The sequence below is a fragment of the Salmo salar genome, chromosome ssa18 (assembly GCF_905237065.1).
Source record: "Salmo salar chromosome ssa18, Ssal_v3.1, whole genome shotgun sequence".
Classification (NCBI taxonomy): Eukaryota; Metazoa; Chordata; class Actinopteri; order Salmoniformes; family Salmonidae; genus Salmo; species Salmo salar.
The window spans coordinates 38,415,802-38,441,423 of record NC_059459.1 but is presented as its reverse complement, the minus strand read 5'-3'; the positions used below and the strand labels follow the sequence as shown (position 1 = coordinate 38,441,423).

The 25,622-nt window shown below is 41.9% G+C and overlaps 2 protein-coding genes across 2 annotated transcripts; one reads left to right on the top strand and one right to left on the bottom strand.

The window, feature by feature from the left end:
- Window positions 1–7,388: 7,388 nt before the first annotated feature.
- LOC123728653 (110 kDa antigen-like) lies at window positions 7,389–10,682 on the bottom strand. The gene is made up of 3 exons (XM_045700564.1): window positions 10,679–10,682; window positions 8,108–8,897; window positions 7,389–7,662 (listed from the first exon to the last, which is right to left on the bottom strand). Exons 1-3 carry the CDS (start codon window positions 10,680–10,682, stop codon window positions 7,389–7,391), a joined length of 1,068 nt encoding a protein of 355 aa, XP_045556520.1.
- A 90-nt stretch (window positions 10,683–10,772) lies between these two features.
- star2 (steroidogenic acute regulatory protein 2) lies at window positions 10,773–24,148 on the top strand. Its single transcript, XM_045700559.1, has 7 exons — window positions 10,773–10,836; window positions 11,660–11,767; window positions 12,019–12,158; window positions 14,221–14,376; window positions 18,104–18,288; window positions 18,518–18,611; window positions 23,373–24,148. The coding sequence occupies exons 1-7, from the start codon at window positions 10,773–10,775 to the stop codon at window positions 23,544–23,546; spliced, it is 921 nt and encodes a 306-aa protein (XP_045556515.1). The 3' UTR covers window positions 23,547–24,148.
- Window positions 24,149–25,622: the final 1,474 nt, after the last annotated feature.

Sequence of the window (25,622 nt, the reverse complement as noted above, 5' to 3'; positions counted from 1 at the left end):
TTACCCAGTAGACCTCCAGGCTAAACATTCATTACCCAGTAAACCTCCAGGCTAAACATTCATTACCCAGTAGACCTCCAGGCTAAACATTCATTACCCAGTAGACCTCCTTCATTACCCAGTAGACCTCCAGGCTAAACATTCATTACCCAGTAGCCTCCAGGCTAAACATTCATTACCCAGTAGAGCTCCTTCATTACCCAGTAGACCTCCAGGCTAAACATTCATTAACCAGTAGACCTCCAGGCTAAACATTCATTACCCAGTAGACTTCCAGGCTAAACATTCATTAACCAGTAGACCTCCAGGCTAAACATTCATTACCCAGTAGACCTCCAAGCTAAACATTCATTACCCAGTAGACCTCCTTCATTACCCAGTAGACCTCCAGGCTAAACATTCATTACCCAGTAGACTTCCAGGCTAAACATTCATTAACCAGTAGACCTCCAAGCTAAACATTCATTACCCAGTAGACCTCCAAGCTAAACATTCATTACCCAGTAGACCTCCAAGCTAAACATTCATTACCCAGTAGACCTCCAGGCTAAACATTCATTACCCAGTAGACCTCCAAGCTAAACATTCATTACCCAGTAGACCTCCAAGCTAAACATTCATTACCCAGTAGATCTCCAGGCTAAACATTCATTACCCAGTAGAGCTCCTTCATTACCCAGTAGACCTCCAGGCTAAACATTCATTACCCAGTAGACCTCCAAGCTAAACATTCATTACCCAGTAGACATCCAGGCTAAACATGCATTACCCAGTAGAGCTCCTTCAATACCCAGTAGACCTCCAGGCTAAACATTCATTACCCAGTAGAGCTCCAGGCTAAACATTTAAGACATATTGACAGCCCATGACAAGTTCCATCTGACTGAGTATCCATGTATAACTGGTGAACTGGTACCCTCCGATCCAGCAAGCCTCTGGGTCAGAAATAAAACAATAGTAAGGTGTAATCTTTGATGGTTGATAAGGTGTGAAGGTTTTTCATCTTTGATTGTTGAAACTTTTAGTAGAGGTTTGAAGGAAGGCCTGCGGGGCAATGGTGTACGATGTAGTCAATATCAACCAAATAAATATTGAATCTATGTGAAGCTGTATCTGATAATAATAACAAACACACAGGCTCTCTCTCTCTCTCTCTCTCTCTCTCTCTCTCTCTCTCAGTAATCACTGAAGGATTATCAGTAATCCTGTTTCTATGAAGAACCAGATGTTCCAACATGAGAGACTGGCTGTTTAAGTTATATTTCCAACAAAGAATATCACACGTCTCCGTTTTCTCATTACGATCAACAAGTATTCTAAAAATCCTCAAAAGCTGTGTGAATTGGAATTTCTTTTCTTGTTCATTTGTTATGTTTGTTGGGTTTGTTTGTTTGTTTTGATGTGTGTGTGTGTATACAGTACATGCACCATGTGTGTCAGAAAATAACAGCAAATAAATGAGTTTTTTTCTGCGGCATGGAAAAATACAATGTAAAGCTCAGCAGGGACACAAACCTTGATATAATCAACCATTAGTCCAATCAATCTGTGGACATTCATCTCAGCTGTCTGGAATTGGACCATTTCATCTGAAAACTCCAGTAAAAAATGGAATGTAGGACTACAGTACATTGAGGTAAGAGGAACTCACCTGCGTGCAGGTACAGTATATTACTATATAAATGGGCCAGGCAGGTACAGTATATTACTATATAAATGGGCCAGGCGGGTACAGTACATTACTGTATAAATGGGCCAGGCAGGTACAGTACATTACTATATAAATGGGCCAGGCAGGTACAGTATATTACTATATAAATGGGCCAGGCGGGTACAGTACATTACTATATAAATGGGCCAGGCAGGTACAGTACATTACTGTATAAATGGGCCAGGCAGGTACAGTACATTACTGTATAAATGGGCCAGGTAGGGACAGTATATCCCTGTATAAATGGGCCAGGCTGGTACAGTACATTACTGTATAAATGGGCCAGGCAGGTACAGTACATTACTGCATAAATGGGCCAGGCAGGTACAGTACATTACTGTATAAATGGGCCAGGCAGGTACAGTACATTACTGTATAAATGGGCCAGGCAGGTACAGTACATCACTGTATAAATGGGCCAGGCAGGTACAGTACATTACTGTATAAATGGGCCAGGCAGGTACAGTACATTACTATATAAATGGGCCAGGCAGGAACGATACATTACTATATAAATGGGCCAGCCAGGTACAGAACATTACCATATAAATGGGCCATTAAACACAAACACGAGAGATGCACCCTGTTTCCCGTTTAAAACCTGTTGGGGCTAGCGGGCAGTATTTGCACGGCCGGATAAAAAACGTACCCGATTTAAACTGGTTACTACTCTTGCCCAGAAATGAGAATATGCATATAATTAGTAGATTTGGATAGAAAACACTCTAAAGTTTCTAAAACTGGTTGAATGGTGTCTGTGAATATAACAGAACTCATATGGCAGGCCAAAACCTGAGAAGATTCCATACAGGAAGTGCCCTGTCTGACAATTTGTTCTCCTTCTGTGGCATCTCTATCGAAAATACAGCACCTCTGCTGTAACGTGACATTTTCTAAGGCTTCCATTGGCTCTCAGAAGGCGCCAGAAAGTGTAATGGGGTGCAGTCTCTGGGCAAAGTACAGCAGCTCTGTTTGTGAGTGGTCAGGCTGGGAACAGTGACACTGGAGATGCGCGTTCATGAGAATTCTCAATTTTTGGAATATTATCGCTATTTTACGAGAAAAATAGCATAAAAAATTATTTTAAACAGCGTTTGACATGCTTCGAAGTACGGTAATGTAATATTTTGAATTTTTTTGTCACGAAATGCGCTCGCACGTCACCCTTCGGAATAGTGACCTGAACGCACGAACAAAACAGAGCTATTTCAATATAACTATGGATTATTTGGAACCAAAACAACATTTGTTGTTGAAGTAGAAGTCCTGGTAGTGCATTCTGACGAAGAACAGCAAAGGTAATCCAATTTTTCTTATAGTAAATCTGAGTTTGGTGAGGGCCAAACTTGGTGGGTGTCAAATTAGCTAGCCGTGATGGCCGGGCTATCTACTCAGAATATTGCAAAATGTGCTTTCGCCGAAAAGCTATTTTAAAATCTGACACCGCGATTGCATAAAGGAGTTCTGTATCTATAATTCTTAAAATAATTGTAATGTATTTTGTGAACGTTAATCGTGAGTAATTTAGTAAATTCACCGGAAGTGTTAGTTCTGAACATCACATGCTAATGTAAAAAGCTGGTTTTTGATATCAATATGAACTTGATTGAACAAAACATGCATGTATTGTATAACATAATGTCCTAGGAGTGTCATCTGATGAAGATCATCAAAGGTTAGTGTTGCATTTAGCTGTGGTTTTGGTTTTTGTGACATATATGCTTGCTTTGAAAATGGCTGTGTGATTATTTTTGGCAGGGTACTCTCCTGACATAATCTAATGTTTTGCTTTCGCTGTAAAGCCTTTTTGAAATCGGACAATGTGGTTAGATTAACGAGAGTCTTGTCTTTAAAATGGTGTAAAATAGTCATATGGTTGAGAAATTGAAGTTATAGCATTTATGAGGTATTTGTATTTCGCGCCACGCGATTCCACTGGCTGTTGACTAGGTGGGACGCTTGCCCAGGGAGGTTAATGCACTACAACCCACCTTGGCAGTCATTGTTGAACACAGTGCTCATTCCTCTATCAGTAACTGGAGGTAGAGATGTAACTAGTTATTGTTGAACACAGTGCTCATTCCTCTATCAGTAACTGGGGGTAGAGATGTAACTAGTCATTGTTGAACACAGTGCTCATTCCTCTATCAGTAACTGGGGGTAGAGCTGTAACCAGTTATTGTTGAACACGGTGCTCATTCCTCTAGCAGTAACTGGGGGTAGAGCTGTAACCAGTTATTGTTGAACACGGTGCTCATTCCTCTAGAAGTAACTGGGGGTAGAGCTGTAACCAGTTATTGTTGAACACGGTGCTCATTCCTCTAGCAGTAACTGGAGGTAGAGCTGTAACCAGTTATTGTTGAACACGGTGCTCATTCCTCTAGCAGTAACTGGAGGTAGAGCTGTAACCAGTTATTGTTGAACACGGTGCTCATTCCTCTAGCAGTAACTGGAGGTAGAGCTGTAACCAGTTATTGTTGAACACGGTGCTCATTCCTCTAGCAGTAACTAGTGGTAGAGCTGTAAGCATTGCAGGATGCTTCATTAGCCTCTGTCATTAAGAGTGGAGTGCCAGACCTTACTGACGGTGGGATTTGTTTTTTTATATACATTTTATTTAACCTTTATTTAACTAGGCAAGTCAGTTAAGAACAAATTCTTATTCACAATGACGGCCTACCCCGGTCAAACCCAGTGTAAATGTAACGGCTGTCGAAAGGAGGGGACCAAAGTGCAGCGTGGTGATTGTTCATATTAATAGTTAATAATAAGAAAACACTAACAAAGAAACAGACCGAAAACAGCCAAACAGTTCCGTCAGGTTAACAAACAAAACAGAAAACAACTACCCACACAAACCAAGGGAAAAAGGCTGCCTAAGTATGGCTTCCAATCAGAGAAACCATACCCGGCCAAAACATAGAAAACAAACACATAGAATGCCCACCCCCTATCACACCCCGACCTAACTAAACAGAGAATAACCAGCTCTCTTAGGTCAGAGCGTGACAGTAAAGTGTTTTTATTCAATGTATTGTGTCGATTGTCAATGAAGGGAATCCCACCTATATCCCCTGGGCTTGTCTTTTAATACATTCCTGACATGAAATATGGTAGTTTTGCCACACACTAATAACTACCTTTGTACTTGTCCCTTGACGATTATTGAACTTATTTAATGCATTTGAATGAAATTAAGTCAGCAAAAGCAAAATCCCATTTCAATAACTGAATATAGAGTATATATACAGTTGAAGTCAGAAGTTTACATACACTTAGGTTGGAGTCATTAAAACTTCAACCACTCCACAAATTTCTTGTTTTAACAAACTATGGTTTTGGCAAGTCGGTTAGGACATTTACTTTGTGCATGACACGAAGTCAAAGTCATTTTTCCAACAACTGTTTACAGACAGATTATTTCACTTATAATTCATTGTATCACAATACCAGTGGGTCAGTAGTTTACATACACTAAGTTGACTGTGCCTTTAAACAGCTTGAAAAATTCCAGAAAATCATGTCATGGCTTTAGAAACTTCTGATAGGCTAATTGACATAATTTGAGTCAATTGGAGGTGTACCTGTGGATGTATTTCAAGACCTACCTTCAAACTCAGTGCCTCTTTGCTTGACATCATGGAAAAATCAAAAGAAATCAGCCAAGACCTCAGAAAATAAATTGTAGACCTCCACAAGTCTGGCCCATCCTTGGGAGCAATTTCCAAATGCCTGAAGGTATCACGTTCATCTGTACAAACAATAGTATGCAAGTATAAACACCATGGGACCACACAGCCGTCATACCGCTCAGGAAGGAGACGCGTTCTGTTTCCTAGAGATGAACGTACTTTGGTGCGAAAAGTGCAAATCAATCCCAGAACAACAGCAAAGGACCTTGTGAAGATGCTGGAGGAAATGGGTACAAAAGCATCTATATCCACAGTAAAACGAGTCCTATATCGACATAACCTGAAAGGCCGCTCAGCAAGGAAGAAGCCACCAAAACCGCCATAAAAAAAGCCAGACTACTGTTTACAACTGCACATGGGGACAAGGATCGTACGTTTTGGAGAAATGTCCTCTGGTCTGATGAAACTAAAATAGAACTGTTTGGCCATAATGTCCATCGTTACGTTTGGAGGAAAAAGGGGGAGGCTTGCAAGCCAAAGAACACCATCCCAACCGTGAAGCACGGGGGTGGCAGCATCATGTTGTGGGGGTGATGTGCTGCAGGAGGGACTGGTGCACTTCACAAAATAGATGGCATTGTGAGGAAGGAAAGTATGTGGATATATTGAAGCAGCATCTCAAGACATCAGTCAGAAAGTTAAAGCTTGGTCACAAATGGGTCTTCCAAATGGACAATGACCCCAAGCATACTTCCAAAGTTGTGGCAAAATGGCTTAAGGACAACAAAGTCAAGGTATTGGAGTGGCCATCACAAAGCCCTGACCTCAGTAATATAGAACATTTGTGGGCAGAACTGAAAAAGCGTGTGTGAGCAAGGAGGCCTACAAAACCTGACTCAGTTACACCAGCTCTGTCAGGAGGTACTGTATGGGCTAAAATTCACCCAACTTATTATGAGAACCTTGTGGAAGGCTACCCGAAATGTTTGACCCAAGTTAAACAATTTAAAGGCAATGCTAGCAAATACTAATTGAGTGTATGTAAACTTCTGACCCACTGAGAATGTGATGAAAGAAATTAAAGCTGAAATAAATCATTCTCTCCACTATTATTCTGACATTTCACATTCTTGAAATAAAGTGGTGATTCTAATTGACCTAAGACAGGACATTTTTACTAGGATTAAATGTCAGGAATTGTGAAAAACTGAGTTTAAATGTATTTGGCTAAGGTGTATGTAAACTTCCGACTTCGACTGTATATACACTACCATTCAAAAGTTGGGGTTTACTTAGAACATGTCTTGTTTTTGAAAGAAAATCATGTTTTTTTGTCCATTAAAATAACATCAAATTGACCAGAAATACAGTGTAGACATTGTTAATGTTGTAAATGACTATTGTTGCTGGAAACGGCTGATTTTTAATGGAATATCTACATAGGCGTACAGAGGCCCGTTATCAGCAACCATCACTCCTGTGTTCCAATGGCACGTTGTATTAGCTAATCCAAGTTTATCATTTTAAAAGGCAAATTGATCATTAGAAAAAACCCTTTTGCAATTATGTTAGCGCAGTTGGTGACACTGTCAGGTGTTTCCATAACAACCCTACATCGCCTCCGTTACATCTCCTCAGGGGAGAAACTTTCTGAAATTATTTCCATTTCAACCCACACACTCTTTCCAAAACTATAGCTGCTGCATGGTTATTACTTCCTATATCAGGGGCCGAGTATCAAATGGGACACTACTCCTTCCCTATATTGTTCAGTACTTTTGACCAAAGCCTATGTCCCTGGTGAAAAGTAGTGCACTATAAAGAGAATAGGATTCCATCTGGGACGCAGCCAGGTTCACTGTTTTTTTGTTGTTGTAATAATAGCCGATAATTGTGTGGAAATGAAACCCTTGGAGGTTGATTTGATGTGTCAGGTGGAATATAATACATTGGAGAGGGGCAAGCCGAGGCACTTCGCCATTTTTAGATTACAGCCGGCAATTGACGAGAGGTTTTAAATGGCTCTATCCCCCTCTATGCCTCATTCATTGTAACTCCAGACAGCTGTAGTTGATAAGGTAGCCGTAGTTGATAAGGTAGCTGTAGTTGATAAGGTAGCCGTAGTTGATAAGGCAGCCGTAGTTGATAAGGTAGCCGTAGTTGATAAGGCCGCCGTAGTTGATAAGGTAGCCGTAGTTGATAAGGTAGCCGTAGTTGATAAGGCAGCCGTAGTTGATAAGGTAGCCGTAGTTGATAAGGTAGCCGTAGTTGATAAGGCAGCCGTAGCTGTAGTTGTAGCTTGGGCAATTGTGCGCCGCCCTACGGGAGTCCCAATCACAGCCAGTTGTGATACAACCTGGATTCGAACCAGGTTGTCTGTAGTGACCCCTCTAGCACTGATATGCAGTGCCTTAGACCGCTGCACCACTCGGGAGCCCAATGAGGAGGTAGTTCAGGGGTACTCCTGTCAGAGCAGAATTCAGTTGGTGGTACAGTAAACGATAAAGGTTGGGAACACAATACAAGGCTACTGACTGGCTTGCACACAGTACAAGGCTACTTATTGGATCACACAATACAAGGCTACTTACTGGTTCATACAATACATGGCTACTTATTGGTTCACACAATACAAGGCTACTTACTGGTTCACACAAGACAAGGCTACTTACTGGTTCACACAATATAAGGCTACTTACTGACCAATCACCACTACACACAACTGTTCTGCAGCCTGGGCTGACCAATCACCACTACACACAACTGTTCTGCAACTAGGTTCTCAGTCTCCTGCTCAGGTAGGTTCTCAGTCTCCTGCTCAGCTAGGTTCTCAGTCTCCTGCTCAACTAGGTTCTCAGTCTCCTGCTCAGCTAGGTTCTCAGTCTCCTGCTCAACTAGGTTCTCAGTCTCCTGCTCAGCTAGGTTCTCAGTCTCCTGCTCAACTAGGTTCTCAGTCTCCTGCTCAACTAGGTTCTCAGTCTCCTGCTCAACTAGGTTCTCAGTCTCCTGCTCAGCTAGGTTCTCAGTCTCCTGCTCAACATGGTTCTCAGTCTCCTGCTCAACTAGGTTCTCAGTCTCCTGCTCAACTAGGTTCTCAGTCTCCTGCTCAGCTAGGTTCTCAGTCTCCTGCTCAACTAGGTTCTCAGTCTCCTGCTCAACATGGTTCTCAGTCTCCTGCTCAACATGGTTCTCAGTCTCCTGCTCAACTAGGTTCTCAGTCTCCTGCTCAACTAGGTTCTCAGTCTCCTGCTCAGCTAGGTTCTCAGTCTCCTGCTCAACTAGGTTCTCAGTCTCCTGCTCAACTAGGTTCTCAGTCTCCTGCTCAACTAGGTTCTCAGTCTCCTGCTCAGCTAGGTTCTCAGTCTCCTGCTCAACTAGGTTCTCAGTCTCCTGCTCAGCTAGGTTCTCAGTCTCCTGCTCAACTAGGTTCTCAGTCTCCTGCTCAACTAGGTTCTCAGTCTCCTGCTCAACTAGGTTCTCAGTCTCCTGCTCAGCTAGGTTCTCAGTCTCCTGCTCAACTAGGTTCTCAGTACCAGTCAAATGTCTGGGAAACTCTGAGAGCGAAAGAGAGAGAGAGAGGAGAGAGAGAGAGAGCTTCTACATTGTAGAATAATAGTGAAGACATCAACACTATGAAATAACACATATGGGATCATGTAGCAAGATATATAATTATTATATACAGTGCATTCGGAAAGAGTTCGGTCCCCTTCACGTTACTTCCTTATTCTAAAATTGATCAAATATTTTTTCCCCTCATCAATCTACACACAATACACCATAATGACAAAGCAAGTCTCTGAATGTCCTTAAGTGGCCCAGCCAGAGCTGGACTTGAATCCGATTTAACATCTCTGAAGAGTCCTGAAAATAGCTTTGCAGCGACGCTCCCCATCCAACCTGACAAAGCTTGAGAGGATCTGCAGAGAAGAACGGGAGAAACTCCCCAAATCAGGTGTGACAAGCTTGTAGCGTCATACCCAGGAAGACTCGAGTCTGTAATCGCTGCCAAAGGTGCTTCAACAAAGTACTGAGTAAAGGGTCTGAATACTTATGTAAATGTGATATTTCAGTGGTTTTTTTAATGAATTTGCAAAAATGTTGGTTTGTCACATGCGCTGAATGCAACAGGTGTAGTAGACCTTACCGTGAAATGCTTACTTATAAGCCCAGTTCAAGAAATAGAGTTAAGAAAATATTTACTAAATAAACTAAAGTTTAAAAAAAAAGAAAAATCTAAGAGTAACACAAGAAAATGACATAACAATAACGAGGCTATATACAGTGGGTACCGGTACCGAGTCAATGTGCGAGGGTACAGGTTAGATGAGGTCATTTGTAAAGTGATAAAGTGATAGATAACAAACAGCGAGTAGCAGCAGTGTAAAAACAAAGGGGGGTGGAGGGGGTCCAATGTAAATAGTCCGGGTGAACATTTGATTAATTGTTCAGCAGTCTTATGGCTTGGGGATAGAAGCTGTTAAGGAGCCTTTTGGGCCTAGACTTGCCGTGCGCTAGCAGAGAGAACAGTCTCTGTCCAAAAGGCTCCCAAACAGCTATGGTGTATTATGGTGTATTATGTATATGTAGATTGTGTGTGTATGTGTATGGACTCCCGAGTGGCGCAGTGGTCTAAGGCACTGCATCTCAGTGCAAGAGGCATCACTGCAGTTCCTGGTTTGAATCCAGGCTGCATCACATCCGGCCATGATTGGGAGTCCCATAGGGCGGTGCACAATTGGCCCAGCGCCGTCTGGGTTTGGCCGTCATTGTAAATAAGAATTTGTTCTTATTAACTGGCTTGCCTAGTTAAATAACAATATGTGTGTGTATGGCCAGTATATGAATAGAATATACTTGTTATATAGGATGAACCTTCACTAGAATACAGGCCATCCTATAAGTAGACTTGTCATTCTGCAGTAGTTATATAGGATGAACCTTCACTAGAATACAGGCCATCCTATAAGTAGCCTTGTCATTCTGCAGTAGTTATATAGGATGAACCTTCACTAGAATACAGGCCATCCTATAAGTAGACTTGTCATTCTGCAGTAGTTAGATGAACTTATAGAATACAGGCCATCCTATAAGTAGACTTGTCATTCTGCAGTAGTTATATAGGATGAACCTTCACTAGAATACAGGCCATCCTATATGTAGACTTGTCATTCTCATAATGGTTGTGGATTATTATTGTATACATGGATCCTCATGATTTATTCTCTCCTTTTTAGAAGCACACATAAAATACCTCTATTGGAAGCAGCTGTGTGTGTGTCTCTCTAACAGCAACCTTGGGGCCAGAATTCAGTTTACAATCCTATCCTCTAACCCATCCCCTTATCTCCTCTCTTGTCCTTCAGAGGTCCTATAAAGCCTGGAGCCTGGCACACTCAAGCTGCCGTCACTGTCACCAACGTTACAGTATGCTGCCTGCCGTGGTGAAGCTCTGCTGTGGAATCTCCTACCCTCACCTCAGGACCATGGCAGGTAAAAACATACAACTATATAATCTTGGTTATGTCCTAAGTGGCTCCCTATTCCCTATATAGTGCATTATTTTTGACCAGGGTACTACAGGGGGCCATTTTGGATGCAGGCCTGAAGAGATGCATACATTTTCTCTCATTCCTTAGATTGTAGGATTACCGTGTCTTGCACACTGCACATAGCCTGGTCCCAGATCAGTTAGTGCTGCCTTGCCAATTCCCTCCTATGGTCATTGCAAGAAAGCACAAACAGATCTGGGACCAGCCAGTGCACGTTCATCTGGATGGAGTTATCTATTGTTGCTGTTAATGGCGTCTTGGCTGTGACTAGTAGTAGTCTTAGTTTGTGGAGAGAAATCCTGAGAAGTCCTCATCAAAGTGTACAACACTTTGACTTGCAGAATGGATCAAATGCAGCCTGAGCGGCATTCTGTGTCATGCTAAACATGTTTGGCTTGATAATGAGCAATGGAGTTGACAAGAGAACAAACAGATCTGGGACCAGGTTATAGTAGGAGACAACAGATCTGGGACCAGGCTATAGAAGGAGACAACAGATTTGGGACCAGGCTATAGAAGGAGACAACAGATCTGGGACCAGGTTATAGTAGGAGACAACAGATCTGGGACCAGGCTATAGAAGGAGACAACAGATCTGGGACCAGGTTATAGTAGGAGACAACAGATCTGGGACCAGGCTATAGAAGGAGACAACAGATCTGGGACCAGGTTATAGTAGGAGACAACAGATCTGGGACCAGGCTATATAAAGTGTGCTCTACAAATGAAAGCTGACTGTTGTTATTATTGTCATCCTACGACAGGACTGCAACGGCGAGCTATCGCAGCGATCGGCCAGGAGCTAGCTCACATGCAGAGGAATGGGCAGACCCAACTACCAGCATGGACCAGCCATGTGGGTTGGCAGACTGGCACCGCTCAGCATCAACACAGTGGTAAGCCTGACGATGATACACAAATTGCACAAATTTTCAATTACATTATTATTTTACACAGAGCACAAACTTTCCTTATTTTAGTTAGAATTACATATTTTCAAGGGCATTACTTTTTACTATAACTTGTACTGACCATTGAATACTAAACAGCTTCAAATAGAACTGAATAAAGTGAGTGCTGCTGTGAGGGCCCTTTTTCATGTGTGTATGTAAACTTGTTACAGAGAGCTCCAGAAGAGAGGTAGTCAACCCAGTCCCGTTGAAAGAGGAGGAGCTGCTGTACATAAGACGTGGGCACGAGGCGCTGACCAAGGCTCTGGACATTGTTGAGGATAAGAACGGATGGAAAACAGAACTCACAGAGGTAGTGCATCATCCATACATCCATACATCATCGTTGATTAAAGAGGCAATCAGGGATTTGTATATAGATTTTTGTCAAACCATCCTGTATTTCCCCTTTAAAATATGTTGCTCCATGTGTTCATGCATATCTTTTCAATCTCAAAAAAAAGCTATTGCTATGGAAACCTTGTACTGATGCCAAACCACCAAACTGTCATATAGGACAAGGATATCCTGTCTTCAAAACCCTTCAAATATAATTGACATGGGCACTTTGTGCTGCATACTGTTGCCACAATTTCTAACTTTCTAACATTTTACATTTTAGTCAATTAGCAGACGTTCTTAATCCAAAGCAATTTACAGCCTGTGCATTCAATTTAGTTAAGTAGAGAACTTTTTGCCTTGTAGGAGAAAAATGCACTTTCCATAATCTCAGAACCCAGAACCAAATGTGTTATTCGTTATTTAATAAGGAACCCAGTAGCTGTTCCAAATGCAGCAGTTACTCTTCTACTTTCTGAAACGGTGTGTTGTAAAGCTGCATACTAATGCCACATATCCAAACTTTCACTTTCCGTTACTTTGACATTTAGGAAAACTTCATCTTCATCAGCTATTACCATGGAAACCTTGTACCGGTAATATTCATATCAAATCAAATCGAAGTTTTATTGGTCACATATACACATATTTAGCAGATGTTATTGCGGGTGTAGCGAAATGCTTGTGTTTCTAGCTCCAACAGTGCAGTAATATCTAACAATTCACAACAATACACACAATACACACAAATCTAAAGGTAAAAGAATGGAATTAAGAAACATATAAATATTAGGATGAACAATGTCGGAGTGGCATAGACTAAAATACAGTAGAATAGCATACAGTATGTACATATGAGATTTAACATTTTATTTGATAAAGCAACAATATGTAAACATTATTAAAAGTCACTATTGTTCCATTATTAAAGTGGCCAAGGTTACATAACGGGGTGGAAGCAGCCTAGTGATGGCTGTTTAACAGTCTGATGGCCTTGAGATAGAAGCTGTTTTTCAGTCTCTTGGTCCCAGCTTTGATGCACCTGTACTGACCTTGCCTTCTGGATGATAATGGGGTGAACAGGCAGTGGCTTGGCTGTTTATTGTCCTTGATGATCTTTTTGGCCTTCCTGTGACGTCGGATGCTGTAGGTGCCGTGGAGGGCAGGTAGTTTGCCCCCGGTGATGCATTGGGCAGACTGCACCATCCTCTGGAGAGCCCTGCGGTTGAGAGCCATGCAGTTGCCGTATCAGGCTGTGATACAGCCCGACAGGATGCTCTCAATTGTGCATCTATAGAAGTTTGTGAGGGTTTTAGGTGCCAAGCCAAATTTCAGATCGTCAGTGATGTGTACGTCGAGGAACTTGAAGCTGTACACCTGCTCCACTGCGATACCGTCGATGTGGATAGGGGCGTGCTCCCTCTGCTGTTTCCTGAAGTCCACGATCAGCTCCTTTGTTTTGTCGACATTGAGAGAGGTTATTTTCCTGGCACCACACTCGCAGGGCCCTCACCTCCCCCCAGTAGGCTGTCTTGTCATTATTGGTAATCAGGCCTACTACTGTTGTGTCATCTGCAAACTCGATGGCTGAGTTGCGCACCCTTGTGTTGAGGATCAGCGAAGTGAAAGTGTTGTTCCTACCTTCACTACCTGGAAGTCCAGGACTCAGTTGCACAGGGTGGGGCTAAAGTCAATGAAAAGCAGTCTTTTGTAGCGGGCCACGTGGGTGGCACTGTGTTAACCTCAAAGCGGGCAAAGAAGGTGTTTAGCTTGACCGGAAGCAAGACGTTAGTGTCCGCGACGTGGCTGGTTGTCCCTTTGTAGATGCCACACTACCAAAACGTTGTAACTCTGGAGTAGAGAAATGTTCTGTAATCTCAAGACCAAATGAAGTAGAAAGACTATCACAAGAGAACGTACAGTAACTGTGTTCTATAGAAAATCAGGACATCATTAGAAACCTTCTTGAAACTGTGTTGTTAAAGGAAATCATAAGGATGCCACATTACAACATTTCCTGTAAATGTCTGTCGTAGGAGAACGGGGATGTGATCTACAGTAAAGTGTTGTCTGGGGACAGGAAAGTCTTCAGACTGGAGACTGTGTTAGACGCCACCCCAGAAGAGATACATCACATCCTGTGGAAGGTGGAGGAGATGCACCAGTGGAACCCAAGCATCAAAAACATCAAGGTAACTGGTCCATCATAGTAGGGTAGTTGTTGGTCAATGTGTAATCTTAACACCTCCCCCTTAGGAAAACATTGATCTTCTGTTCTCCTTGGTCTCCATCTATTATGGCATCCTTTAGATTGTTATTCTACATATACACATGTGTTATTATCCAACTGGAATACTATTTACCTGCTAAGTATGTGTATTATGGTCTGTAAACTGGGACATATTTGTAATAAGGTGTTTCTAAAACTATTATTAATGCCATTATTATAATAACTATTATTATTATTTTATTTGTATTACTTTGTTTATTTATTTATCCTTTTTTCTCTGTGATTTTAGGGGTGGGGGGACCGGGAGGCATTAGGAAGGGTGGGAAACAGGGAGGGGGTCGGGGATCAATAGGGAATGTTCTGAAGGATTAGGGGTAAACAAATAAATAAAAAAGCAACGTGACTGTGCAAATTATTAAAAAAAATATATTGTTTGTATTTCTTCTTTAATAAAATATTATGAATAAAAGAAAACAACATCAAGATAAGCAGACTCATCTAAGCTGACATATGGAATTGTTTTACGATGGGCATAGTATGCATCATTCAGCTTTTTTATTTTTAATTTTAGGACCCATTTAGGTGTAAAAAAAATATACAAGAAAATGATTTGAGAAAATACTGAATTTGGCCTTTGCTACTATAAGCACATCGATGGTACTGACTTCAGACGAGTCCCCTGACATTTGTGGGGGTCATAGAGCGTTCCGACGCTACAGACATTTTCTTGAGAAGACCGATTTTGTGGGGATGTCTCGTGGTTTGACAAACATCGCTCTAGCTCTGCCACCTTCCACCGCAGACGCGGAAGTGCGACATTGGCAGATTGAGACGCATTCCATACAAAAAAACAGATACCATATCTCTAGCTTAAACTGGAGATTATGATGGGGAATTGTTTATTGTGTTACTTAGATTGACGTACCGGTGTGTCAATCGACTATAGGGGTTTAAATAATTCAGTAATCACTTGATAAAAATTAGGTAAGCATAAAACAGTCAACAACTTCAGGACTACAGACCCACCAGAAATTGGCAGTCCGCCTTCTAGTGGCGAAAGTAAGAACTGCAGAAAATGCACGGTCAAATAGGAGAATAATATATATTTTTATAGAGGCATACTGAAACAAGAAACGTGACACAGTGTGTAAATGATAACACATCAGTGCAGGAAATGAATACATGGATTAAAATACTGGAAGTGAATGCTGGAATTAAACAATTAACTATGCAAATGAGCAAAAGCTGTATGCATTAAGGAAATAAACACCTGGCTCAAATAGAAGCCTGTCTCTAATAAGGGCCTGATGTGTTCAGTGAATTAAGCAAATAACCACCCGGGTTATGAATTTAAGTTTTACGGTAGACATGGACCACAGTGTCAACAGTCGATAGTGTCAATAGTTTTACGGTAGACGTGGACCATACAGTGTCAATAGTCGATAGTGTCGATAGTTTTACGGTAGACGTGGACCATACAGTGTCAATAGTCGATAGTGTCGATAGTTTTACGGAAGACGTGGACCATACAGTGTCAATAGTCAACAGTTTTATGGTAGACGTGGACCATACAGTGTCAATAGTCAATAGTTTTACGGTAGACGTGGATCAATAGTCAATAGTTTTATGGTAGACGTGGACCATACAGTGTCAATAATTGATAGTTTTATGGTAGACGTGGACCACACAGTGTCAATAGTCAATAGTTTTACGGTAGACGTGGATCAATAGTCAATAGTTTTATGGTAGACGTGGACCACACACTGTCAATAGTCAATAGTTTTACGGTAGACGTGGATCAATAGTCAATAGTTTTATGGTAGACGTGGACCATACAGTGTCAATAGTCAATAGTTTTATGGTAGACGTGGATCAATAGTCAATAGTTTTATGGTAGACGTGGACCACAGACTGTCAATAGTCAATGGTGGATCAATAGTCAATAGTTTTATGGTAGACGTGGACCACACAGTGTCAATAATTGATAGTTTTATGGTAGACGTGGACCACACAGTGTCAATAATTGATAGTTTTACGGTAGACGTGGACCACACACTGTCAATAGTCAATAGTTTTACGGTAGACGTGGACCACACAGTGTCAATAATTGATAGTTTTATGGTAGACGTGGACCACACACTGTCAATAGTCAATAGTTTTATGGTAGACGTGGACCACACAGTGTCAATAATTGATAGTTTTATGGTAGACGTGGACCACACACTGTCAATAGTCAATAGTTTTACGGTAGACGTGGACCACACAGTGTCAATAGTCAATAGTTTTACGGTAGACGTGGACCACACAGTGTTGATAGTCAATAGTTTTACGGTAGACGTGGACCATACAGTGTCAATAGTCAATAGTTTTACGGTAGACGTGGACCATACAGTGTCAATAGTCAATAGTTTTACGGTAGACGTGGACCACACAGTGTTGATAGTCAATAGTTTTATGGTAGACGTGGACCATACAGTGTCAATAATTGATAGTTTTATGGTAGACGTGGACCACACACTGTCAATAGTCAATAGTTTTACGGTAGACGTGGACCACACAGTGTCAATAGTCAATAGTTTTACGGTAGACGTGGACCACACAGTGTTGATAGTCAATAGTTTTACGGTAGACGTGGACCATACAGTGTCAATAGTCAATAGTTTTACGGTAGACGTGGACCATACAGTGTCAATAGTCAATAGTTTTACGGTAGACGTGGACCACACAGTGTTGATAGTCAATAGTTTTACGGTAGACGTGGACCACACACTGTCAATAGTCAATAGTTTTATGGTAGACGTGGACCACACACTGTCAATAGCCAATAGTTTTATGGTAGACGTGGACCACACACTGTCAATAGTCAATAGTTTTATGGTAGACGTGGACCACACACTGTCAATAGTCAATAGTTTTATGGTAGACGTGGACCACACACTGTCAATAGTCAATAGTTTTACGGTAGACGTGGACCATACAGTGTCAATAGTCAATAGTTTTACGGTAGACGTGGACCACACAGTGTTGATAGTCAATAGTTTTATGGTAGACGTGGACCATACAGTGTCAATAATTGATAGTTTTATGGTAGACGTGGACCACACACTGTCAATAGTCAATAGTTTTATGGTAGACGTGGACCACACAGTGTTGATAGTCAATAGTTATATGGTAGACGTGGACCATACAGTGTTGATAGTCGATAGTCAATAGTTTTACGGTAGACATGGACCACAGTGTCAACAGTCGATAGTTTTACGGTAGACGTGGACCACACAGTGTTGATAGTCGATAGTCAATAGTTTTACGATAGACATGGACCACACAGTGTCGATAGTTGAGAGTGTCGCTAGTTTTACGATAGACGTGGACCACACAGTGTCGATAGTTGATAGTGTCGCTAGTTTTACGGTAGACGTGGACCACACAGTGTCGATAGTCTTTACAACACCAGGATATCACACTTGTCTGGTGACATTCTGATGAGGGAAGAACAACCTGCTACAGCAGATCCTGTGTCTTCAGCTGGCATTATAAAGCCTTCGTCCCAACTGGCATCCTACTCCCTATACAGTGCACTAGTTGTGACATGAGAAAGCAGTGCACCATATAGGGTATATGGTCCTATTTGGGACACATAGCAGTACAGTAAATGATATTGTATTGTCAGTCTGTCTCTTGTGTTGAAGGTTCTAAAGCAAGCTGGCCCGGAAACCATGGTTACGCACGAGGTGTCAGCAGAGACAGCCGGCAACCTGATAGGCCAGAGAGACTTCCTGAGTGTGAGACACTTCTCCAGACAGGAGTCATGTATCTATCTGGGGGGAGCAGCCACACACCTGGAGTCCTTCCCTCCTCAGAAAGGCTTCGTCAGGTAACAAGAACACCGGCTTTGCTCGGATAAGCCTGGCTCATAGAGTTGGATAGAGGGTGCGCTTGGACCAAAGCCTGTTTATGGCTCATGCTGTCACAGAAGGGCCATTGCAAAGGTTATTTGATATAAAGGTTATTTTAGGTTCAGTTAATAATTATGCTGTAGGTTTCTATACATTACATTGTTAATAGAGTTTTAATGAGTGATTTTGTTTACTTGATCTGAATAGAGCGGAGGACGGACCAACGTGTATTGTCATTGAGCCCCTGGCAGACGACACAGGCAGGAGCCACTTTACGTGGCTCCTCAACATGGATGTCAAGGTAGATTTTCTTTTCTTTTTTTATCAACTTTAATTTCGTATCCACTTCCTGAATTGAGTGACTTGAATTCAAATTGATTGACCCCAACTTGTTAGGCTACACATGGACTAGGATGCCATCACATGTCAGTTTAGATCATGAATATCAATTCAAACCTCCCCTTTAAGTAGCCTGAGTGCCAGTCTGTTTGTGCTATTGTGCCAACACCTTGTCATTCATTGTCATGCCAAACATGTTCATATGACATATCGCACAAACAGACTGGCCCTCAGGCTATTAAGATGAGTTTTGAATTGATATTCAAGGCTACCATCAACAACTAAAGCTGCTGTGAAAATGACTTCTCCTTCACCCAAATACAGACAGCTGATGTTCTGAAAGAGCTGCAAAACCTGGACCCGTACAAATCAGCTGGGCTAGACAATCTGGACCCTCTCTTTCTAAAATGATCCGCCGAAATTGTTGCAACCCCTATTACTAGCCTGTTCAACCTCTCTTTTGTATCGTCTGAGATCCACAAAAAGATTGGAAAGCTGCCGCGGTCATCCCCCTCTTCAAAGGGGGAGACACTCTTGAACCAAACTGTTACAGACCTAAATCCATCCTGCCCTGCCTTTCCAAAATCTTCGAAAGCCAAGTTAACAAACAGATCACCGACCATTTCGAATCCCACCGTACCTTCTCCACTATGCAATCTGGTTTCCGAGCTGGTCGTGGGTGCACCTCAGCCACACTCAAGGTCCTAAACGATATCATAACTGCCATCGATAAAAGACAGTACTGTGCAGCCTTCTTCATCGACCTGGCCAAGGCTTTTGACTCTTGTCAATCACCGCATTAATAGCCTTGGCTTCTCAAATGCCTGCCTTGCCTGGTTCACCAACTACTTTTCTGATAGAGTTCAGTGTGTCAAATTGGAGGGCCAGTTGTCCAGACCTCAGGCAGTCTTTATGGGGGTGCCACAGGGTTCAATTCTCGGGCCGACTCTTTTCTCTGTATATATTAATGATGTCGCTCTTGCTGCTGGTGATTCTCTGATCCACCTCTGCGCAGACACCATTCTGTATACTTCTGGCCCTTCTTTGGACACTGTGCTAACAAACCTCCAAATGAGCTTCAATGCCATACAACACTCTGTACGTGGCCTCCAACATGGTCTACCTTCATCACCATGATGATACCTCATTTACACATAGGATGAGACATGGTCTACAGTGGTTGCTCCACTAAAAGTTTTGCTATTATGCTGCGGTACTTAGAGCTAATTTGTGGTTTAGTACGGTACTCTGCGTCACCACTTCATTGCTCCAGACCAGCACAAGGGGGAGTTAAAGCACTGATTATGCTTTTGGGTCCTACTGTGTCTCTAACTGACAATGAATGGGCGACATAAACCTAAATAGAAACTGATAATTGTGCACGACTTCGGTATTACTTACTAAAACTGTTGTTACACTAAGGTTTTTATTATTTTATTTTGTTAGGATTATTTTGCTCTTACTGTAGTACTGTAGCCCACTCCCGACCGTCACGTTGTCCAGCGTCATATTTTTCGTTCCATCCTGACGGAAACCCAGAGGGTTTTACGTTTTTCTTGGAGTAGAAACACCATACTATAAATCCAATTAATTAAGCAGGTATCAGTCAAAAGTTTGGACACCTACTCATTCCAGGGTTTTTCTTTATTTTTTACTATTTTCTACATTGTAGAATAATAGTGAATACATCACAACAATGAAATAACACATATAGAATCAGTTAAGAACACATTCTTATTACAAGGACAGCCTACTCCTTTTTCCCCATCTGGGAATTGAACCCCGGTCTCCCGCATGCCCGCATGACAAAGAGATTCTATGGCTAAATAGCCCAGCGATGTAGCCTACTCCCAACCATCACGTTGTACAGCGCCATATTTTCCATTCCATCCTAACAGAAACCCAGAGGGAACAACATAATATTAATCAAATTAATTAAGCAACATTTCTTAAAATCAGTCCCATATACTATGTTCTTACAAAAAAGGTTTTAAATTCTCTAGTACAGCTACTATTGAAGGCTATCAAATGCTTCTCAAAGATGCCCTCTGGTGGTCAAACTAGCACTAACTAGCATTAATGGTACCCGGAGTTGGCACTTAAATAACATGCCATAGAATTCTGCTGCACCACACAAGCTGTGCTGCAGTACACCGCAACTTTTAAAGGATGAACCACCGTACCTTCATCCCCATGATGACACCTAATTTACACATATGGTGAGATATGGTCTGCCTTCATTAGAGCGCTGCTCTCACTGCCACTGTATGTATGTACAGTACAGTGCCTTCGGAAAATATTCAGACCCCTTGACTTTTTCCACATTTTGTTAGGTTACAGTCTTATTCTAAAATATATTAAATTGTTATTTTTTTCTCATCAATCTACACACAATACCTCATAATGACAAAGCAAAAACAGGTTTTTAGATTTTTTTACTAATTTATAAAAAAAAAAACGGAAATATCACATTTACATAAGTATACAGACCCTTTACTCAGCACTTTGTTGAAGCACCTTTGGCAAAGATTACAGCCTCCCTGTGGCTCAGTTGGTAGAGCATGGTGTTTGCAATGCCAGCATGGTGTGTGCAACACCAGGGTTGTGGGTTTGATTACCATGGGGGGCCAGTACAAAATAAAAAATGCATGAAATGTATGTATTCACTACTGTAAGTTTCTCTGGATAAGAGTGTCTGCTAATTGACTAAAATGTCAAGTCTCCTTGGATATGATGCTACAAGCTTGGCACACCTGTATTTGGGGAGTTTCTTCCATTCTTCTCTGCCGATCCTCTCAAGCTCTGTCAGGTTGGATGGGGAGTGTCGGTGCACGGCTATTTTCAGGTCATGCCAGAGATGTTCAATCAGGCTCAAGTCCAGGCTCTGGCTGGGCAACTCAAGGACATTTAGAGACTTGTCCCGAAGCCACTCCTGTGTTATCTTGGCTGTGTGCTTAGGGTCGTTATCCTGTTGGAAGGTGAACCTTCATCCCAGTCTGAGGGTCCTGAACGCTCTGGACCTCTCTGTACTTTGCTCTGTTCATCTTTCCCTCTATCCTGACTAGTCTTCTAATCCCTGCCACTGAAAAACATCCCCACATGCTTCACCGTAGGGATGGTGCAAGGTTTCTTCCAGACGTGACACTTGGCATTCAGGCCAAATACTTCAATCTTGGTTTCTTCAGACCAGAGGATCTTGTTTCGCATGGTCTGAGAGTCCTTTGGGTGCCTTTTGGCCATCTCCAAGCGAGCTGTCATGTGTCTTTTACTGAGGAGTGGCTTACGTCTGGCCACTCTACCATAAAGGCCTGATTGGTGGAGTGCTGCAGAGATGGTTGTCCTTCTGGAAGGTTCTCCCATTTCCACAGAGGAACTCTGGAGCTCTGTCCGAGTGACTATCGGGTTCTTGGTCACCTCCCTGACCAAGGCCCTTCTCCCCTGATTGCTCAGTTTGGCCGGGCAGCCAGCTCTAGGAAGAGTCTTGGTGGTTCCAAACTTCTTCCATTTAAGAATGATGGAGGCCACTGTGTTCTTGGGGATGTTCAATGCTGCAGAAATGTTTTGGTGCCCTTCCCCAGATCTGTGCCTCGACACAATCCTGTCTCGGAGCTCTACGTGCAATTCCTTCGGCCTCATGGCTTGATTTTTGCTCTGACATGCACTGTCAACTGTGGGACCTTATATAGAAGGTGGACTCAAATAGACAGGTGTGTGCCTTTCCAAATCATGTCCAATCAATTGAATTTACAACTGGTGGACTCCAATCAAGTTGTAGAAAAATCTCAAGGATGATCAATGGAAACAGGATGCACCTGAGCTAAATTTCATGTCTCATAGCAAAGGGTCTGAATACTTATGTAAATAAGTATTTTTTTAATTTTTTTTAAACCTGTTTCACTTTGTCGTTATGGGGTATTGTGTGTAGATTGAGGACATTTTTTATTTAATCAATTTTAGAATAAGGCTGTAACGTAACAAAATGTGGAAAAAGTCAAGGGGTCTGAATACTATCCGAATGCACTGTATGTATTTATTTATTTATTTTTATTTCTATTTCACCTTTATTCAACCAGGTAGGCTAGTTGAGAACAAGTTCTCATTTACAACTGCGACCTGGCCAAGATAAAGCAAAGCAGTGTGACACAGACAACAACACAGAGTTACACATGGAGTAAAACAAACAAGCCAATAACACAACAAACAAGTCAATGACACAGTAGAAAAAAAGAAAGTCTATATACAGTGTGTGCAAAAGGCATGAGGAGGTAGGCAATAAATAGGCCATAGGAGCGAATAATTATGTATGTATGTATGTATGTATGTATGTATGTATGTATGTATGTATGTATGTATGGATGGATGGATGGATGGATGGATGGATGAGTGCCCGTTTCTAACATAGACGTTGTTTGGGGTTTCTGTTATTATCTATGCATAATCACTTTAATAATTTTACCTACATGTACATATGACCTCAATTACCTCGACAACGGTACCCCCTGTATATAGCCCCGCTATTGTTATTTACTGCTGCTCTTTAATTATTTGTTATTCATATATTTTACTTTGTTTTAGGTATTTTCTTAAAACTGAATTGTTGGTTAAGGGCTTGTAAGTAAGCATTTCACTGTAAGGTGTACACCTGTTGTATTCGGTGCATGTGACTAATAAAATGTGATTTGATTTGATTTGAAGATTGAATATGTATGTACTGTATTTTCAGGGCTGGCTGCCAAAGTCAATCGTCAATCAAGCTTTGCCGCGAGCGCAGGTGGATTTCACCCGGTGTCTGCGCAGACGGCTCGCCGAGGGACCTACTCAGCGACACACAAACCACCATGCTCCCACAGTGTCTAGAGCCAGACAACCACCGCACACACTCTCTGACACACACTAACTGGAGTTGAGTGCTTGGGAGTAGAAACAGAGAGAGAGAGACTTAGAGAGAGACTGAAGGACCTGGCTGCCATTCACACACACACACAGAGAGACAGAACCGTCTGCAGGCTGGCTCTGGCCTTTCACTAGGAGCACCCAGACACCCAGAGGAGAGCCACCCACCGCTGTGAAGACATGCCAGGGTGCCCTCTCTTTCAGGGTGTGTGACAGACACACACATCTACACACACACACACACACACGGGAAGTGTTGGTTGAAGCTACTCTGAATATATAGTTTACCAAGCTACCAATTACTTCACACTGGAATAAGTTAAGCTACACTAAAGCTCACTCCATCCAAACTACTTTGTGAAAAAGTATCATATCTAAATCTGAAATGTCATAGACTACACATTGCAAGAATAGATCACTTTGGGGTCATATCTTAACAGAATGTGTAATTTTGCCGCCTGTTAAAGACCCCAAAACAATATTTCAAATGAAAATTAGGCAGGTGGCATGCTGAAAAAGACAGGAAATGATTGCCTACTTTAGCCATATTTTATTTTTGCCAAAACAGTAGTGTGTAGTTCCAGTACTTAGCTACACCGCTACATGGTAAAACAGTAGTGTGCAGTTCCAGTAGTTAGCTACACCGCTACATGGTAAAACAGTAGTGTGTAGTTCCAGTAGTTAGCTACACCGCTACATGGTAAAACAGTAGTGTGTAGTTCCAGTAGTTAGCTACACCGCTACATGGTAAAACAGTAGTGTGTAGTTCCAGTAGTTAGCTACACCGCTACATGGTAAAACAGTAGTGTGTAGTTCCAGTAGTTAGCTACACCGCTACATGGTAAAACAGTAGTGTGTAGTTCCAGTAGTTAGCTACACCGCTACATGGTAAAACAGTAGTGTGTAGTTCCAGTAGTTAGCTACACCGCTACATGGTAAAACAGTAGTGTGTAGTTCCAGTAGTTAGCTACACCGCTACGTGGTAAAACAGTAGTGTGTAGTTCCAGTAGTTAGCTACACCGCTACATGGTAAAACAGTAGTGTGTAGTTCCAGTAGTTAGCTACACCGCTACATGGTAAAACAGTAGTGTGTAGTTCCAGTAGTTAGCTACACCGCTACATGGTAAAACAGTAGTGTGTAGTTCCAGTAGTTAGCTACACCGCTACATGGTAAAACAGTAGTGTGTAGTTCCTGTAGTTAGCTACACCGCTACATAGCAAAATAATTAACTACTGAAAACACCACCAAGATTTGAATTTAGTTCAACTACCAAGCTACTGCAAAATGTAGTTACATTACATGTACAGTAGTTCACTACTACCCAACACTGCACACTGGCACACACTGGCACACACACACACACACACACACACACACACACACACACACACACACACACACACACACACACACACACACACACACACACACACACACACACACACACACACACACGGGTCTGCCCGTCTGAGAGAACAAGCTGAGCTCATAATAGGAATTCATGAATAATATACTGTACCAGTATCCAGGCTGTATCACAACTGCCCGTGATTGGGAGTCCCATAGGGCGGCGTACAATTGGCCCAGCGCCGCCCGGGTTTGGCCGGTGTAGGCCCTCATTGTAAATAAGAATTTGTTCTTAACTGACTTGCCTAGTTAAATAAAGGTTAAATTGAAATATATATATATATAATAATAAACCACACAAACCTCATGACTATGTATTTCTATGTCTTCTGTAAGTCTGCAACTGCCTGAAACACCTCCAAAAGAAATGCTTTTCAGTCTACTATCAGATGCAATATTAGTAGCTGACTGTACAGTATGCTGTGGTGCATTCTGGACAGGAAAAGAAAATAACCTTCATGTCTTCAAATATTTTTTCCAGCAGAGTATTTTCAAAATCACTCCTCTTTCTACATTTCCATTTCATAAATACAATGTTAATAAAGCACAGAGAAGAGGAGGAAAATATATGTTTTAGTGATGCAGGACAAGCAGTCTTATTGGAAACAACGGCTGTTCTAATGATTGTTTTAGTGCTGCAGGACACGCAGCCTTATTGGAAACAAAGGCTGT

Bases quoted from the DNA above. Each gene is read 5' to 3' on its own strand.
- LOC123728653 (XM_045700564.1), bottom strand. The intron at 7,663-8,107 runs GTTGTGTGTAGT...GGACTCCCGTAG, and splicing joins GAGAACCTAGTTGCAGAACA to GGCGGCGCACAATTGCCCAA.
- star2 (XM_045700559.1), top strand. From the start codon at position 10,773: ATGCTGCCTGCCGTGGTGAAGCTCTGCTGTGGAATCTCCTACCCTCAC. The intron at 12,159-14,220 runs GTAGTGCATCAT...TGTCTGTCGTAG, and splicing joins GGAAAACAGAACTCACAGAG to GAGAACGGGGATGTGATCTA. The intron at 18,612-23,372 runs GTAGATTTTCTT...CTGTATTTTCAG, and splicing joins TCCTCAACATGGATGTCAAG to GGCTGGCTGCCAAAGTCAAT.